Source organism: Penicillium lagena, assembly GCF_028827675.1.
Source record: "Penicillium lagena strain IBT 129212 chromosome Unknown utg000006l_segment0_segment0, whole genome shotgun sequence".
Taxonomy (NCBI): Eukaryota; Fungi; Ascomycota; class Eurotiomycetes; order Eurotiales; family Aspergillaceae; genus Penicillium; species Penicillium lagena.
In genome coordinates, this window is record NW_026623227.1 from 1967637 (window position 1) to 1983110 (window position 15474).

A 15474-nucleotide genomic window follows, 5' to 3' on the forward strand; every position below is an offset into this window, starting at 1 on the left:
TCTTTTTTATAATTATCATTATCTTGTCTGCTTAATCGGGTAGTAACTGTCCTAGTCGTATAATTATGCTTGACTGGTAGGATGAATTATCGTACAAGTCCCCTGTACACACCTCCTCTCGGAATATTCCCATTTAGAACTAATTCCTATATCCAATCGCCTATCTCAGTGTAGGTAGTTAACGATATAGTAACTACTATACCATCTATTAGCCATATTCCCGAACCTACCATATGATCTTTTGTTGTATACCGACCGTCACGTGAGCAGGCGTTGGCTTCGCGCGTTTTGGGCGCGTCGCAATCTGTTTCTCTCCCGTTAGTCTCGAGCCACTCAGCCCTCGCTCTCCCAACCATGGCACACGACGAGGAGTTCCAACTCTTCGACCAGTGCAATCTCTGTATCGTCTGCTCCAAGAGTCTGTCTTCAGAGACAGCACAACAGGTGCGCACCTTGTTCTTCCCCACTGACTCGAGCCTGCCTAGTTGACAGCCCACCTTCAGCTCGCGACAACCGTCAGCCAGAACAGCGGCGAGACCTTCATTGTCGAAGAGCACGTGGAATTTGAGAATGTTGCCCAATTCACCCATATCATTTCCAACACCATCGACTTCAAAGCCTACGAGACTGCTTGCGACGCGCTGATCCCCGTCGTGAAACCGCAGTGGGTGCAGACATCGCTCGCGAAAAATAAGCTGGCCAACCCGCGCCAGCACAGTCCTGATCCTCGCCTCTTTTTGAACGATGTGGTGGTTACCTGCGGTGATATCCCAGAGGGAGACAAAGATGCTATTATCGGCGGAGTGGTGGCTAAAGGCGGGCTTTACAGCCCTCGAGTCACTCTGATGGTCACGCATCTCGTGGATTTAAGTGCTGATTCGGATAAGGCGCGTCTTGTGAAAGCGAAGAAGTTGAACATCAAGGTTGTGCTGCCACACTGGTAGGTCCTAGTATGGAAGTCAAGAAAAGGCCACTCCTGATTGGATTGTTATTAGGTTTGATGACTGCTTGAAACTCGGTCGACGCATTATCGAGACGCCATACCTGCTCCCCGACCCGGAGATTCTGCGCGCTGGCCCCAATGTGCCCATTCAGTGGCATGAGAACAAAGATCTGGTCGGTGCATCTACACCAGATCCATCCGGTCTGCCTACCTCGTCATCTCGTGAGAACGACAGGAGCGTTTTCGAAGGGAAGCGTGTCCAGCTGTCCTCAGATCTCGGCATTGGCCACCGTCTGCAGGAAAGCATCGAAGCGGTCATCGAACACGGAGGTGGTACGGTCACGTCCAACGTCTATGATACGGATATCCTGATTTGCCGCTTTCGTGAAGGTGTGGCGTATCGGACAGCATCCAGACTGCATAAAGAAGTTGGCAACCTAGCCTGGCTTTATCGTCTTATGACTTTCAATACGTATACATCGCCATTGCGACGGCTTCTTCACTACCCCGTTGATCGCTCTGGAATCCCTGAATTCAAGGGACTGAAGATTAGTCTTTCAAACTACGTCGGCGAGGCGAGGATTTACTTGGAAAATCTCATCGCAGCGGCCGGTGCTGAGTGCACCAAAACATTGAAACAAGATAATACCCACCTTATCACAGCTCACGGAAACAGCGAGAAATGCAGTGCAGCTCGGGAATGGGGCTTGGAGGTAGTCAACCACCTATGGCTTGAGGAGAGCTATGCGAAGTGGAAGATGCTACCGACCTCTGATCCGCGATATAGCCACTTCCCACTCCGAACAAATCTCGGAGAAGTGGCTGGCCAGACACGTCTAAACCGTGATGTTCTCGAGCAGGTGTTTTTCCCATCCGAAGACACCGTTCTTCCGAGTCCCGGGCGCCCTGTGATGCAGAATAAAGACCAGAATACCACCTCAATACAGCCTCCTCCAAAAGGACACAGTATGGACGAAGATATTGCGGACACAACGCACGGCACGCCTCAGACAAAGGGAAAGTCCCGACGGCTTTCAGATACCAGAAAAACACCAGCACGATCCCGGCTCATCCCCGAGGGTAAGGAGAACGATACCCCGTCATCGACCAGTAGCCGCAGGTCCAAGGATGCAGCTACTGCCCGACTCCACGAAATCGCTCCAGATATCGCCCTGTACGAGAAAGAGAAGAAGCGCGTGGGAGGGGTCGTCTACGGTGGGCGACGCAAGTCGGACGAGGACCGGGTGCCTGAAAACAAGAAGCGGCGATCTGTGGAAGCTCAGGATGAAAGCGACGGGGAGCAGACAGATTCCAAGCGCCAGAAGAAGTCCCGGCCGCCAATTGCGATGCATCTTTTGATTACCGGCTACCAGAAGTGGGTGGGGAATATGAAGAAGGAAGATGCAGACAAGGTTTGTTTGTTCGGTCTCTAAATCTATTATGCAGTCCCTCTAACAATGCCACAGCGACACCTCCGAGACCTTGGGGTCATGGTTGTCCAAGACGCGCGCAGATGTACCCATCTCGCAGCGCCGTCGATCCTGCGAACCCCAAAATTCGTCAACGCCCTGGCGTATGCTCCGGTAATCGTCAACATCGAGTACATCACCAGCTGTCTCAAGAAAAACGAGCTCTTGAACCCGGCAGAATTCCCGCTCAAGGACCAAGTGGCCGAGACGAAGTTTGGATTCTCTCTTGCCCATGCCGCAAAGCTAGCAAAGAAGAACAAGAACAAGCTCCTGCAGGGCTATCGCATCTACTGCGTCGAGAGTATCCGCGGCGGATTCGAAGCGTTCCAGTCCATTGCGCAGGCGAACGGCGGAGAATGCTCGCTCTTCCGCGGCCGTCTCCAGCTCGCCAAGCACTCCCGGCGGGAAGAAAGCGATGACGAAGACAGCGATATGGAGGACGAGCCTGTCAAGGATGAGGTCTTTCTCCTCAGCAGCCTGGCGCCCGAGCATACGCGCCTATGGCCGCGGTTCCGGCAGGTGTCGCATGATATCCACAAGACGCCGCGCATCGTGCGCGTGGACTGGCTGTTGGACATGGCCATGTCGCAGGAGACACGAGCCGCAGACGACTATGAGCTCACGGAGGAGATGGCGGAAATGGCGGGGAAGGCGGATGAGATGGCGGTTGATTAAGCTGGGTCCAAATAGCCTTTCCATATCGGCTTATTGAGATATGTTGTAATTAGCATTAGCAGCTCTTTGCTGTTGTTTCTGGCGCCCTTTATGACCGATCAGAGCGTTTGTTGGTCTGTCACGAAACGAATATCCATGATCATTGCAATGCATACATGCAAGAGCCTTAAAAGAACTTGACGCCCTCTTGGCCCTCGCTGCCGAAGACCTGTGCCTTGCCGCGCTTGACCAGAACCTGCAGGGACTTGAGCATGAGCTCAAGATCCATCCCATGGAACTCTTCAGCAGAAGAAAAAGAGTCAAAGTCAGCTTCTAAGCCCACGCCCCAGGAAAAGAAGAGAAAAATACCTTGCGACGCAGACCCCTCCCCCTGTACAATCTCATAAACGGTCAACACACTCCCTTTCTGCCCGGTCCCTTCAACCCACTCGCTCACAACGTCTGCCCACTCCTCCGGCCTACGCCACCAAATCCAAGCAACCGATTTTTGGCCATCGGCATCAATCCACTCAGCGCGCCTACCCCCACCACCCTCCTCCTCCGACCTACACATCCAATCGACCACAGCGCGCGCCTCGCGCAGATCCAGGCGTTTGCGTAGCGCCGCGTTGTGGAAGAGCGGCGTGTCAACTGCGTCGATAAGATTCAGTCGGTATTGGCGGTGGTGGCGGCACCAGGCTTGGATTAGGAGGGACCATTTGTGAAGCTGTGAGTGGCGGGTTGTGGTGTTTGGTTGCGGGGTGAAGAAGGGGGGAAAGTTGTAGGTTGGTGGGAAAGGGAAGGGTTGAGCGGTTGCGGATGTAGTGGAGGTGGCCATTGTCGCTTATTCGGTGGTCAAAATGTAGCTTTTGAGAGGGTTGAATGAGGAAGAAGACGAAGAAGAGGTGGAAGTTGGAAGTGTAGATCAGAGTGGGGCATCCCGCAAATTATTCTGCCGTGATCTTGACCTTCTCTCTTCTCTTTCTCTTTTCTCCTCCCACCAATTGACCACATACACAGAGCACCATGACAACGCCTCCCCCGTACAAGCGCCAAAAGCGCGAGGAATACCGCCAACAATTGACCAATGCTGCCTCCGACGAGACAGCGAGCTTCAAGGCGCCGCAGAAGCGGTTCTTCCGGCAGCGCGCGCATGCGAATCCCTTCTCGGATCACCACCTGGACTAGTACGTTTCTAAGATATGAGATATATATATTTGGGAAAGAAAAAAATGAATGAATGCTAATCTGCGAATAGTCCGCTGAGTCCAGCTCATATGGACTGGTCGTCGCATTACCCGGCATTCGTGGATCCGGATTCCTCGAAGACGACTCCCGACGGTGCACGGAAACTGGTGAAGGATGTCGAGATTGTGGATATTGGGTGCGGATTTGGCGGGTTGACGGTTGCGCTGGCGCCATTATTGCCAGAGACGCTGATGGTTGGTGAGTCGGACCCATGTGGGAGGGAGAGAGACAAGATTAGACACACTCTAATCACAGAAGTAGGCATGGAAATCCGAACCCAGGTCCTCGAATACCTGAACTCTCGCATCTGCTTTCTCCGCACACAGCAGCAGCACCTCAAGAACAAAGCCGCCGCCACACCTTCAGACTCTCCTGCCCCCACCGCCGCGGAGGAGGAGCCAGTCCAAAAAACATCCGATAAGCCCGCCGACGAAGCCGGCACAACGACGGCCATCGTCCCCGGCAACTACGAGAACATCTCCGCGATCCGAGCCAACACGATGAAGTTTCTCCCCAACTTCTTCGGCCACCACCAGCTGTCCAAGATCTTCATTTGCTTTCCCGACCCGCACTTCAAGGCGCGCAAGCACAAAGCGCGGATCATCTCCGAGTCCCTGAATGCCGAGTACGCCTACGTGCTACGCCCGGGGGGATTGTTGTATACCATTACTGACGTGGAGGAGTACCATCATTGGATTCTGCGACATTTCCAGCACGACCCGGAGACGCAATCTGTCTCTGGCGGAATCAAGGATCTTTGGGAGCGTGTGTCGGAGAGTGAGCTAGAGCAGGATCCTTGCCTTCGCGTTATGAAGTTTGAAACGGAGGAGTCGAAGAAGGTCACCCGGAATAAGGGCAACAAGTACGTGGCTGTTTTCAGACGCAAGGCCGATCCGGAGTGGCCTGCCTAAGAAGAACAGAGAAAGCAATGCAAGAAGTCTCTGCTTGACATCCATGGACGGCAAGCACTGCAAAAAAGAACAATACATTCCAAAACAAGCTTGATAGATAAAAACACATGCAGAAACCAAATACCAATCAATAAGGATCCCAAACGGCCAACGTCCAAAATCACAAAACTATTAAATATCATAAAATCAATAACTCATTAGCCAAGCATGTTACTCCTAACACATCCCAGGAGCTTTGAGGCGAATGCCTTCGCAGTTCTCACAGATGGCCAATTGCACCGGGCCACCGATAATGCGCCCCTTCGCTGTCCGCCTAGGCTCGCCCTCGCGAACGAAGAAGCGTCCCTCAGGCCCAAACCCATCGCCACATTCATGGCAAACGAAACACCGTTCGTGCCACTGTCCGCCAATGGCAGAAATGACGACCTCGTCCAGCACATTCTGTTTACAGCCCTGGCAGCGCGGTGCCGTGCGGTGGGAATGGCAGTTGAGACACCATGCAAAACCGTCCTTCTCCACAAACGGGGTCTGTGGGTTGAAGGGATCACCGCACTCGGCGCAGAAGAAATGGCCGACATGCCATTCGGCACCACAGGCAACCACCACCTCGCCTTCAATTGGGGTCTTGCAACTCTTACAGCGGGGGCTGTAGAGTTCATGGAAGTCGAGGTGGCAGTAGAACCGCGGGACGTGGGCCTCTTCGTCATGTGGTTGTGCATTTGCCAGTCGTTCCGCACGACTGGATTCGGGTTCCTCGTAGAAAGCCACGCATTCGAGCGCCGTCTGGCAGTGGAAACAGGTGAAGCATTCTGGATGGAAACGCGAGCCTCCAGCGGTTACAATCCTTCCAGAGATTCCAAGCGAACAGGACTCGCAGCACGCCGTAGGGACACCGCTCCGCGTGTATGGTGAGTACCATTGGCCGCGCGAGTTGGAAGTTTGCTTCTTTGGGGCTGGCTGTTGGCTCTGACTGCTCCTAGCTGCGGACTGAATCTCTTGGCGAGAAGGCTCTGAAATCTCGGAGATAGTCGGTTCTTGGATGTCCGGGACATTGATAACTGGGACTGGGGGTGCCTCGGATACTTGGATCGTTGGCGCCGCCGGGATTGGGGAGCGGCCCGAGAGGTCGACTCTCGAACCTGACGATTGGGCCGCGATTGCTCACTCGGCTGCCATTTAGGATCAAAGCTGACAATGGGCCGGCCGGCTCGATCACTGACCGCGGAAGGCTTGGGCAAGTTGTCACTTCGGTCTTTGAACTTCTTACTGGTGGCTGCGCGGATGTCGTCGCTGCGGATCTCCATTCCTCCCTTTGTAGGTGCGGTCTCCTCCTGAGTGCTGGGAGGCTGCTTGGGCAGGGTATCGTTTTTCGTATAGGCGGGGTTCTGAGACTGGCTAGGAGGGTTCTTGTGGCTGTCAAAACGGGCGATCTTGTCTAGTATGGGGCGGTCATTGTTGGAGCTTCTATCCCGCAGCCAAGGAAGAGGTTTGCCCATTCTTGGGAGGGAATTGCGCGGCTTTGACTTCAGAGCGGACGAGTCGGACCCGAATAAGCTGGCTTGGCCATTTTGTTCCGGGTTGCGAGGATCACGAGGCTCCTCATATATTTGATCATTTGGGTTTCTGAAGATCCCCTTGGAAGAACCACTGCTAATATTTCTTGTTTTCGATCCGTCGGTCTCCTCTGCAGGCAATTCAAAGTTGACTTTAGAATTCTTCTTCAAAGGCCCGTAGCTCTTGTCCTTGGAGAGAGACGAACGCCAGGAGCTCGAGAATTTCTGACTATCTGGACTGGAAGAGCTGCCGCCGGATGATCCACTTGGAATTCTGGTAGAGGATGCAGCGCTCCGTGGGCCTTTTATACTCGAAATCCGACCCGAATATCGCTTGGTGTTATCCGGGTTGCGGTAAGGGCCATGGGGGTCTTTATATGGCACGCCAGGGTTCTGGTGCGCCCACACCAGCTCCGCAGCTTCATCCTGCGCCGCTTGGAACAGACTTCCCTCATCCTGAAGGTCCACTTGCTGCAGGGCATCCCGAAGGGACCGTGCCTCTTCTCTCTCCTGGCGTCGCTGCTGGTTTTCCTGATAATAGGGGATCGAGGAGTCCGGAAGTGTGCGAGAAAACACCTCGGCAGGAAAGATCTTGCTGCGCCCGGAGACTGAGCGCGGCGGGTCAAAGGCAATCGAGTTGGGGCGGTTGGTCGAGGTGCGGCGAGAAGCCAAGGAGCTGCTGGAGCGAGGCTCGTCCTCGCCTGCGTCGGTCTGCCGATACATGGAGAACGCGGAGGCCGCGCGCGGAGGAAGGTTATCCTGGAGATCTGAAGGGGAAGTTTTCCCTGGTAATGGGCGCGAGCCAGTCGGACGAGCTGGTCGATTCATCCGGAGATCTTTCAGGTAGCTTGCTGTGATTCGGGAGGGAGTTAGCGGGATAAACATTCCACAAGACGGGAATCTAAGCGGATCTCAGGGGATCTAACCGATCTGGTCACTGGACATGTACGTCGGCCCGGGCGGCGACACTTTCCTCGATTTGTGCATCATGGCTGCTGCTGTTTGGGGGCAATCAAGGGATGAGGAATGGATGAGTCCAATATCAACAAGATAACGCAACGGGAGGGGCCACAACAAACAACTGGCGCGGCAACGCCTGACTCATCCACACGTGATGATATGGAGAAGTATAGAAGTTGGCCGAGGAAAACTTAAGTATTATTTTACAAAGAGCTCCTCTTGATTATTAGCGATAGCAATATTGTCATATCTAGCATCTCCGCAGAAAAATTACTAAGACAAACATGTTGGGTGTAGTAAAAAAAATTTCAGTGCATATTGATCTTATCTACTTGCTGAAGAAGCAGAGGAAACAACCCTAGCCGCACGGAAAGCATAGTTACCCAACTGAGGGATAATCAACATCCACGCTCATATCTAGCTTATCAAAAGCCTATATGGTCCAAAATTGAACCGAGAACCACTCCAGCCCTTTTGGTAATGTGCGAACTTCTAGTAGAGTATCAGCGCCCTTAATTGAGATGTCGTTACCCATGATGAAACCTAATAGGCAGCAAGTTGGCAGATCAGATTGTCCTCACGCTGCGGGATTGTGTTGAAATACTTTTAGTACGCATCTCTAGTGTGAGACAGAAGACAGCTATTATTTCGCGCAGGACAGTCAGAGCAGAGGGCCAAAGGCACGGAGAGTCCCCCTAATTCATCGCGCCATTGCTTGACAAGTACGTTCAATCCGTACCCCACCACATTGGCTCGTTCTCAATATGGACACGAATCTCCTGCTTTCCGGGAATCAATACAACTGACCGCCCGAGCGCACATAAATCGTATAGACATTGATGCCAAAATGTTCCCAGTCTGCCCAACGGCCCCTTTCATACTTAATTCCACCTATAGCGTACAGTAGTACTTGTCTATGATAATTATCTGGCAAGATCTAGCATCAAGTAAGATGTTTTTCGAGTCATTTTGTTGACTTTCTTCTATTCATTCTATATCTGAAGTCAGGGCGGCTTGGGAGGCGGCCCGCCCCCAAGCTCTCCGCACCGGCACTCGGCACAGCACCTGGTGGAGGCAAGAGCACTGACAACTAACTAAGAACAGGGGAGGTGGTCCCGCTTGCTGAAGGAGCCACTGGGCCCCGTCATTGGCCTGCGGGCGCCGAAACTGCGGCTAAACCCCCCACGAGCACACCGGACCTTTTTTTATGCCATAAATAGGGATCTCGGCCATTAATCCGTAAGACCGTCCAGATAATAACCTGCCGGGATCTTTCTTTTTGTCTTGTTCTTGTGTATACCACGCACGCCTCCATATCGTGATGCAAACGGTATACCGGTTTCGGATCCAGTCAAGCTACTAGTGAGAGTCGCAGGGACCAACAAATCAATAATTCCTCGAGTTCACGATGGCGGACAATACGCCGATTGATATTATTCGTTCGCACGACAGTAATGACTTGGATTTTGAACACACCTCGCGACATGGGCAAGACCACAATGTGCAGTCACAGACTGAACCACAACCTGACGGTGACGAAGACGAGAAAGACAACCGCGCATTGCCTCCGGACGGTGGATATGGCTGGGTCTGTGTCGCGTGCGTCTTCTGGATCAATGCGCACACCTGGGGAATCAATAGCGTCAGTATCAGGAAACTATTGTGGGGTTTTCGCGGCTAACCGACTTCCATGCGCAGAGTTACGGCGTCTTTCTCTCCTACTATCTCTCCCATGATGTATTCCCCAATACTTCAGTCCTCGCATACGCCTTCACAGGCGGTCTTAGCATTTCCTGTGCTTTACTTATTGCCCCACTCTCCACATACTTGATCCAGCTGTGCGGCACACGCATTGTGCTGAATCTCGGCGTCTTCTTCGAGACCCTGTCTTTCATTGGGGCTTCGTTTGCTTCGAAAAAATGGCAGATTTTCCTAAGCCAGGGTGTTTGCTTCGGCTTCGGGATGGGATTTCTGTTCGTTGGGAGTGTCAGCATTGCTCCGCAGTGGTTTCTGAAGCGCCGGAGTGTTGCCATGGGCATCACGGCTGCAGGATCCGGACTCGGTGGTTTGATCTGGTCGCTAGCCGTGGGCGCAATGATCCCGCGAATAGGCTTGGCCTGGACATTCCGTGTGCTAGGGATCGTCTCGTGCGTCGTGAATCTAGTCTGTGCGAACCTGCTTCGAGACCGCAATAAAGCAATTGGCAGCCGTCTGACGGCATTTCACTTCCCACTTCTACGCCGGCCGGAGTTTCTATCCTTTCTCTGTTGGGGAGTCTTCAGTATGCTGGGCTACGTATCGCTGCTGTTTAGCATGGCCGATTTCGCACTATCAATTGGTCTCTCCTCGCACCAGGCGAGTATTGTTTCAGCCCTCCTGAATCTGGGGCAGGGCCTGGGGCGTCCATTTGTGGGCATGTTCAGCGACCGCCTAGGCCGCATCAACATTGCCACGCTGCTCTCTTTCTGCTGCGGCTTCTTCTGTCTCATTATCTGGATCTTCGCGGACAATATGGGCGTCACCTGCTTCTTTGCTGTCTTGGTTGGCACCGTCTCCGGTACATATTGGGCAACTGTCTCGCCTGTGCTGGCTGAAATCATCGGCCTGCGAGACCTACCCTCCGGTCTCAGCATTACCTGGCTATTTCTCGTCGCACCCTGCACCGTTTCCGAACCTATTGCCTTGGAACTTCGCGCTCACCTTCCCGGCGGTGGATCATCCTATCAACACCTTCAAATCTTCACGGGATTTGCATACATTGGCGCTTCCTTGTTCCTGTGGATTGTCCGTGGCTGGAAGGTCGGCGAGCAGGAGCGTGAAGAGCGGCGACGTGAAGCGGCCGTCCAGAGTGGGCCTCTAACGGAAGAGGTTGGTAGTGGTGAAAAGCGAGACCGTCCTGCCACTATCCTGTCTACTTCCACGTCCACCGCCACTACTAATGCGCAGTTGTGGGCTCCATTCGGTCTGGTACGCAGAATGGTTGCTATAAAGCGCGTATGAACATGGTTATTAAGATCTTTAGAAAGAAGGATGGGTATATAAAATGTGAAAAGCATGGCAGGTTTTCCCAGTGCTTCGATTTAAACGTATTATTCCCTCGAGCGCAGTCTGGTTGAACCAGGACTTGTGGAAAGTTTAGACGTAACCGGCCTAGAGTATCTACTAAAGGTTGAAAAGACCTCGGAATGAGCATCAGGTAATTTAATGTAAAAAATAAAGATCATGCTAGGAATAACTGGGATGAGTGGAAAACTTCCTAGTTCATGAGAATTCAATGGCTGGTTTGGCCACTGACTCAGGTTGTGTAGTGTAATGGTTAGCACTCCAGATTCTGATTCTGGCAATCCCGGTTCGATCCCGGGCACGACCTTTATTTTTTCGCCCCCCATTATTTTTTCATCTAATTTTTTTTTCTTATCTTTTGTACACTAGGAACTAATCACAGGCCGTAGATAAATAGAAATCTCTACCGAATGAATTTAGGCGAACATACGCGTAACCTTAAACAAATGATCAAGTATAATAAGATAGGGGTAATTTGGACTACCATAGACTTTGATCTAACCAGATCGGGTTGTGTAGTGTAATGGTTAGCACTCCAGATTCTGATTCTGGCAATCCCAGTTCGATCCCGGGCACGACCTTCATTTTTTGAACACATGGTTTTTTTTAAATTTATCTAGTTAAGACCCGCTTAATCAGAAGGCGATGTTCTCTCAACCCTCTGAAGGTATGATAACAGTTGCTGCAGTTTTATTGTCTCCTCCTTAATCAGACTCTGGATATGAGAGAAGGAGCCCGTTAGAGTCGAAACTCGCAGCTTTTGATAGGGCCAGAGAAATCAGGCAAGTCAGAGAGACGACTGGAGACAGAAGGAGTCTCACGATCATGAAAATGAGGAAACGAAGGAGTGAGTAGTATTGACTGAGTGATCTCCTCAAAAGGGAAAGGATATTTCAGACATTCACCTCATCATCAACTTGCTTGTCTGATAAAAGTGTTCATCAGTGAGGATGGTTTGTTACCTTCAACTCACTTGAGCTTGAGCTCTCTCCGTAGCTAATTTCTCCTAAACATTCGTCACCTCTGATTTCTGCTCACTCGTTCCCTACCCACGTAGAGTCATGAGCCCTTTCGCTCGCTGTCTGTAGAGCTTTTTGCATATCTAAAATGTCCTATCTCTCTTCCTCTATATTTTTTCACAGGTCCTCACATACTATGTGTAAATTCGTGGTAAAACTTAGTAAAGTGAGTAGTTGTGTGCGTCAATTCCCCTTTTCTAGAATACATAAAAGGTAGACACGCTGTTCATGCCTCAGTGATCAAGATCCGCACCCGTCTCTTGCCAGCCCCACGACCTTCTTCCTTGACCGAGTTAACATTGACCTTTACCTTTTGGAAGAGTTCCACGAGCATGCCTCTTTCTTTCTCCGAGTGGCCCTTCTCCTGGACTCGGAGGGTGTACTCCTCATTATCAAAGTCTGTCGTGCGATGCACAGCCAGCTCGCGTCTTTCCGCAACGGATCGGATGCCAGATTCACCGGGAAGCACAAAGTCCTCGAGACGAACCACGCCCTCAATACCGAACCGTGGAACGAAGACAACGACGCCGTTCTCGAACACGCGCATCACATACCCTTCCTCTTCGGTGCCCGTGTCACCGCCCTTAGTGGCTAAATTCTCACCGCGCTTCTTGAGTGCCTGGCCCACGTAGTATTCGATACTGGCACGGCCGGCAAACTGTGCATTGCGGTGTCGATAGTTGATATTACGGCAGATGTCCTCAAGCTTGCTGCGCGTGCTGGTTCCTTCGATGACAGCGCGTCCGTCTTCGCCCTCATAGCCAATAGCAGAGGCGAGTTGTCGGTGGACGAGCAGGTCGGCATACCGTCGGATCGGCGAGGTGAAGTGGGTATAGATAGGCGACGCCAGACCATAGTGACGGAATTCAGACTCGGCGTGCGCCCCAGCGCAGAAGTATTCGGCAGAGGTCATGCATCGGGTTGCGAGGATACGGACGAGGGTGTTGAAGAAAGGATTCTTAGGATCAACGCAGCGGTCGAGAGAGTCGGCAAGAGCTCTGGAACTAGAAACATCGAGCTCCATATTCCGCTTCTTCGACAATTGGTTGATGAGGTCTTCGAAATTCTGTGGTGGGGGAGTAGCGTGACGACGAAGTAAGGCTGTCTGCGAATAAGAATCGTAGATCTTAGAAGCAACAGTGATGTTGGCGAGAAGCATGAACTCCTCGACCAGACTGTTCGTCTCAAGCATGGCTTTTGTTTTGACATCTGCCAGCGGATCACCAACTTCATCATTATCTGCCTCGATGCGGACCTCTGGAGACGCAAGGTTCAAAGCGCCTGCATCCATACGCTTCTGACGGAGGATCTTGGAAAACTTCAGAAGATTGCGCATGCTTTGGGTCAGCTCGTCATTCTGCGATGAGTCGTCGATGCGCAGCTGCGCCTGTTCGTAGCTGAAGGCATCGCGTGAACGAATGACCGACTTGGTGAAGTCTGAAGACACAATCTCCGCATTTGGAGTCACCTCCCAGAGAACCGAGAAAGCATAGCGCTCCACATAGGGTTTGAGGGAGCACAAGTCTGTACCCAGTAGCGACGGAAGCATGTCGATACGTTTGTCGACGAGGTAGACCGTAGTTCCGCGAACACTCGCCTCAAGGTCCATTGGGTTGTTCGGCTTAACGAAGTGCGACACGTCTGCAATATGAACACCAACTTCGAAGTTTCCGTTGGGGAGGGGTCGTGCATGCAAGGCATCATCGATGTCTTGACAGCCTGGCGGATCGATACTGCAGATAAGAAGATCTCGGAGATCTCGCCTCCCCTTCCAGCCTTTATCCTCCTTGGATGCAGGCACCTTCCAATCGTGTCCCTCCACAGGCAGACAATCCAGAATGGATTTGGCAAATGGCTTGTACTGAACGTCGTGTTCCAGGAGTAAAGCCTCCGTTTCGGCACCTTTCGTCTCCAATTCTCCCAGAGAACGGATGAAGTGACCACTAGGATAACGAGAATCGCGACTCCAAGAATCAATGGTGACGAGAATGCGCTGGCCAAGTAGATCACCGGCTTGTCTAGTGCGTACCCGGATCTTAGGCACCCGCTTATCCATAGGTAGCACAAAGATCGTTTGTTGCCGCCGACCCGAAGCAGCCTGGGACCCGGTTGAGTTCGAATCCACATGTCCCACATATTGACGCCAGCTGCGCTTGATGACACCAACGACTTTGGCAGTTGGTTGCGGCTTGCCCTCCGAATTCTTGCCATGAGCCTTTTTTACCTCCTCCTGAAGAGTTTTGCGCTCTTTTTCTGTCACCACAGCCTCGGTCTCCTCAGTCTCTGGATTGTCGTTTCGGGTCACCGCTTCCTCGTCCATGATCTTTGTTGAAGGGGACTTCCATTGGTCTTGAGGAAGGACTTCAATCACAACGACATCGCCGGCAATCGCACGATTGCTGTTGTCACGGCCCAGAATGAGAAGCGGTTTATCGAAAGCTGCAACATTGACCGAGCCCTCTAGGTAGTTGTAAGGCGAAACATTGTAGACACCCTGGTGGAGCGTCCCGGCTCGCAAACCAGTCGTGAGTTTCGACATTGAATAGTACTCGGGATAGAACATTTGCCCACGAGCAGAGCCTTTGGCATCCCGCGCTTCCCTGGCTTCACTGATCATATCCAACAGCTTCTCCGAGTCCTCCAATCCGGCAACATAGTCAGACAAGGACAAGGCGGTTACGCCTTCATTCGCGGCTTTGCGAAGATTGTCCTTGTCATCGGTAATGACCACAATTGCAGGCACCGCCTTTTCTTTCTTCGCTTTTGTCGATGATGCGCGAAGATGTTCTCCATACCAACTGGCCACCGTGCGCACGGCACGATCATTACGGTCGTTGATCGACTCATCCGGCTCTCTCCGAATATGGGTTTCCAGGCGAAACTCGTTGAAGAAAAGGTAGAACCGTTTTTCGTCGGTCTTGATCAAGGCAAGAAGGCGATTGTAGAGCGGTAGCGACTGGTTCCGGAGCTCCTCGAGGACGGTCTGAAGAATAATCACATCATAAAATGCCCCCGTATGCTCAAAAAGATCCATTCCATTCAACAGCGCATTCGTATCGGGAACGAGGTAGTGGCCGCGCGGGAAGGCCTTGGTACCGGCGGGACGATCGGAGAGGATGAACGGCGCAACTAGCGTAAAGTTAGCACCGAGTAGCAACATGAAAAGTGATCGCATGCTTACTGTTTCCATTGGCGTCGGCCGGCGCAATTGACGGGCATATCGTGCACAGCTTTGAAGAGCATGGAATATCCTGTCGCAAGTAGAGCTCGCGGACAATCTTTTGCACCTTTCCACTTTTGGTCGACCTCACGAATACTTTGCTGGAGACATTTGCAGCCTGCGGGTTCGAGGAGAAATCTCTCCGAAGGCTCTTCATGGCGACAGTGAACTCTCGTAGGTGAGAGAGTGGGTGCTCAAGAAGCGTGAGCGACAAAAATGGATGGAGCGGGAACGAGCGAGTCGAGCGATAGCTGACTCAGCCGTATCACCGCATGCCCTGGAATAGTGACGCACTCTCCTGTATTTACTGTTGGCGATATACAATTATTAACTAAATCAAGATGGTGCTAGCAGTATGTTTTGTCCATTGAATCTAATGATCATTTTACTCACTGCTTCCGTCTCAACGAGATAGGCTGTGGGCCAGCTCTGTT

At 52.1% G+C, this 15474-nt stretch overlaps 6 protein-coding genes across 6 annotated transcripts; 3 read left to right on the top strand and 3 right to left on the bottom strand.

Moving 5' to 3' along the window:
* Positions 1 to 354: 354 nt before the first annotated feature.
* N7510_008922 (BRCT domain-containing protein) lies at positions 355 to 3087 on the top strand (the record flags this gene model as incomplete). The annotated part of the gene is made up of 4 exons (XM_056980847.1): positions 355 to 444; positions 504 to 940; positions 996 to 2355; positions 2410 to 3087. 4 exons carry the CDS (start codon positions 355 to 357, stop codon positions 3085 to 3087), a joined length of 2565 nt encoding a protein of 854 aa, XP_056831056.1.
* A 166-nt stretch (positions 3088 to 3253) lies between these two features.
* Positions 3254 to 3904, bottom strand: N7510_008923 (ESCRT-II subunit protein VPS25; the record flags this gene model as incomplete). Its single annotated transcript, XM_056980848.1, has 1 exon — positions 3254 to 3904. One exon carries the CDS (start codon positions 3902 to 3904, stop codon positions 3254 to 3256), a length of 651 nt encoding a protein of 216 aa, XP_056831057.1.
* A 188-nt stretch (positions 3905 to 4092) lies between these two features.
* Positions 4093 to 5225, top strand: trm8 (tRNA (guanine46-N7)-methyltransferase; the record flags this gene model as incomplete). The annotated part of the gene is made up of 2 exons (XM_056980849.1): positions 4093 to 4253; positions 4325 to 5225. The coding sequence occupies 2 exons, from the start codon at positions 4093 to 4095 to the stop codon at positions 5223 to 5225; spliced, it is 1062 nt and encodes a 353-aa protein (XP_056831058.1).
* A 216-nt stretch (positions 5226 to 5441) lies between these two features.
* On the bottom strand, positions 5442 to 7663 carry N7510_008925 (LIM domain protein; the record flags this gene model as incomplete). Its single annotated transcript, XM_056980850.1, has 2 exons — positions 5442 to 6283; positions 6391 to 7663. The coding sequence occupies 2 exons, from the start codon at positions 7661 to 7663 to the stop codon at positions 5442 to 5444; spliced, it is 2115 nt and encodes a 704-aa protein (XP_056831059.1).
* Positions 7664 to 9146: 1483 nt separating this feature from the next.
* Positions 9147 to 10738, top strand: N7510_008926 (MCT family MFS transporter; the record flags this gene model as incomplete). The annotated part of the gene is made up of 2 exons (XM_056980851.1): positions 9147 to 9380; positions 9437 to 10738. 2 exons carry the CDS (start codon positions 9147 to 9149, stop codon positions 10736 to 10738), a joined length of 1536 nt encoding a protein of 511 aa, XP_056831060.1.
* Positions 10739 to 12046: 1308 nt separating this feature from the next.
* N7510_008927 (exosome catalytic subunit DIS3) lies at positions 12047 to 15197 on the bottom strand (the record flags this gene model as incomplete). The annotated part of the gene is made up of 2 exons (XM_056980852.1): positions 12047 to 14949; positions 15002 to 15197. 2 exons carry the CDS (start codon positions 15195 to 15197, stop codon positions 12047 to 12049), a joined length of 3099 nt encoding a protein of 1032 aa, XP_056831061.1.
* Between the last annotated feature and the right edge of the window lie 277 nt (positions 15198 to 15474).